The 1,636-nt window shown below is 69.6% G+C and overlaps 1 protein-coding gene across 1 annotated transcript in view; it reads right to left on the bottom strand.

Annotated features, from left to right (window-relative positions):
* Window positions 1-1,636, bottom strand: part of SPG7 (spastic paraplegia 7 (pure and complicated autosomal recessive)) — an 11,282-nt gene that overhangs the window by 8,558 nt on the left and 1,088 nt on the right. The window contains exons 2-3 of the mRNA XM_012722848.1: window positions 706-795; window positions 36-273 (exon numbers count right to left, since the gene is read on the bottom strand). Of these exons, the coding sequence (XP_012578302.1) occupies window positions 36-273; window positions 706-795 (328 nt within the window). The remainder of the gene's footprint in view (window positions 1-35; window positions 274-705; window positions 796-1,636) is intronic.

Here is a 1,636-nt window from a genome sequence, read left to right on the forward strand (position 1 = left end):
CCCGGCCCCCACCCCCGCCGTCGGCACTCACAGGCCGCCCGAACACCACGGCTCCGGGGTGCAGGTAGACCTCGACCACGTCGCTCTCGGGCACCACCTGCACCCGCTGCACCTCGCCCTTGGCCAGCATCTCGTGCACGAAGTCGTTCCAGGAGATGTTGCCGCCCCCGGAGCTGAGCGCGTTGAGCAGGCTCATGACCACGGCCACCACCAGCAGGGTGCGCAGCCGCTCGCGGTACATCTGGTCCTCGCGCTCCTTGCGCCGCCGCCCCTCTGCCGCAGAGCCCGCGTCAGCCGCCTCCCGCCAGGGCCGGGCCGGCCGGTCCTGGACGCCCCTTCCCTCCCCGCTCTGCCCAGGGGCAGCCCCAGGCCCCTGCTCTGCGATCCCCTTGAGGAGCCTGGGCAAGGCTGCTTGGGGTCCGCCGCTCAGGGTTCACAGGCGCAGCGCAGGGCGGGGCGGGCGCCCACCGGGCAGCGGCCAGCACACCTACACGCTCTCCCCCACCTCACCCCAGCCCCCAGAGCAATGGCGAGAGCTGGCCTCCGGGAGGCCTCGGCTCCCACAGCAGCCCGCTGTGGGCAGTGGGGCAGGAGTCAGGGTGCGCAGAGGGGCCTGGCCAGGCGGCCCTGCACGCCCTGCCCCAGCGCACGGGGGCCAGGTGTGCGCCTCGGCATTGCTGGGCGTGACCGAGGCTGGGGCCGCACCTTCATCGTCGTCGGGGGCGCCCCCCCGGGGCTTGTCGCCGTCCTTCGTCTTCTGCCTTGTCCTAGAGGTGCTGAAATAGTAGGTGCCACCTGCAAAGGGCAGGGAAGTGCTGAGGGCCGGTCTGCAGCCGCGGGTCGGTCAGCATGTCCGCTGAGGCCGAGACCAGCCAGGACCCCTCACCCCGGGTGTGTCCGAGACGCCCACACAGGGCAGCGCCCGCTGGCGGTGGGGCCCGGAACTGCGTCCACTCAGGAGGGCGAGCGAGCGTCTTTAAACCGCCCAGTGCGAGGGTACCAACATGGGAGGAGGAGCGTGAACCTGGCCAAGAACGAGCCGCTGGAGGACCAGCCTTCGCGGCGGCAGGCTCCATGGGGTCCCCGTGATGTGGCCACTCCTGCCCTCACGCTGGCCCACAGCCCACCACGGCCCAGGCACCGGCGTGCTGGGGGGGGGGGTGTTGGGGTGGGTGGGCAGGAGCCACTGATGGGCTGCGACCCGAGTGCCAGGGCGCGGTGGCCTCACGGGGCCGCACAGACGGCTGTCAGAGCTCCTGACGCCTGTGGCCTCGCAGGCCGGTCCACAAGAGTGAACCTTTTCCTGTGCCTGCTGGGCGAAGGGGGAACAAAATGCCTGGTGGCCACGCCAAGGGCCTCTGACCCGAAGCCTCTGACGGAGGCCAGCACAGGCCCCTTGTCCCAGAGGCACAGGGGACCTGCAGGCGGTTCAGAGTGGCCTCTTGGGTGTGAGACACGAGGGCTGAGCACCCCGGCATGGCTGAGTAACCCCGGGACGCCTGTTCAAGCAGCCAGGTTACTCCGCTACCCCAGGAACTTTGAAGGACGCCTCAAAACCGGCACGACGAGAGACGAAAAAATGCACAAAATGACAAAGACAAAACACGACATAAAGCAGCAGCACAGGGCTGCTCAG

This window comes from Condylura cristata, unplaced genomic scaffold, assembly GCF_000260355.1.
Source record: "Condylura cristata isolate star-nosed mole 26May11 unplaced genomic scaffold, ConCri1.0 scaffold00009, whole genome shotgun sequence".
NCBI lineage: Eukaryota > Metazoa > Chordata > Mammalia > Eulipotyphla > Talpidae > Condylura > Condylura cristata.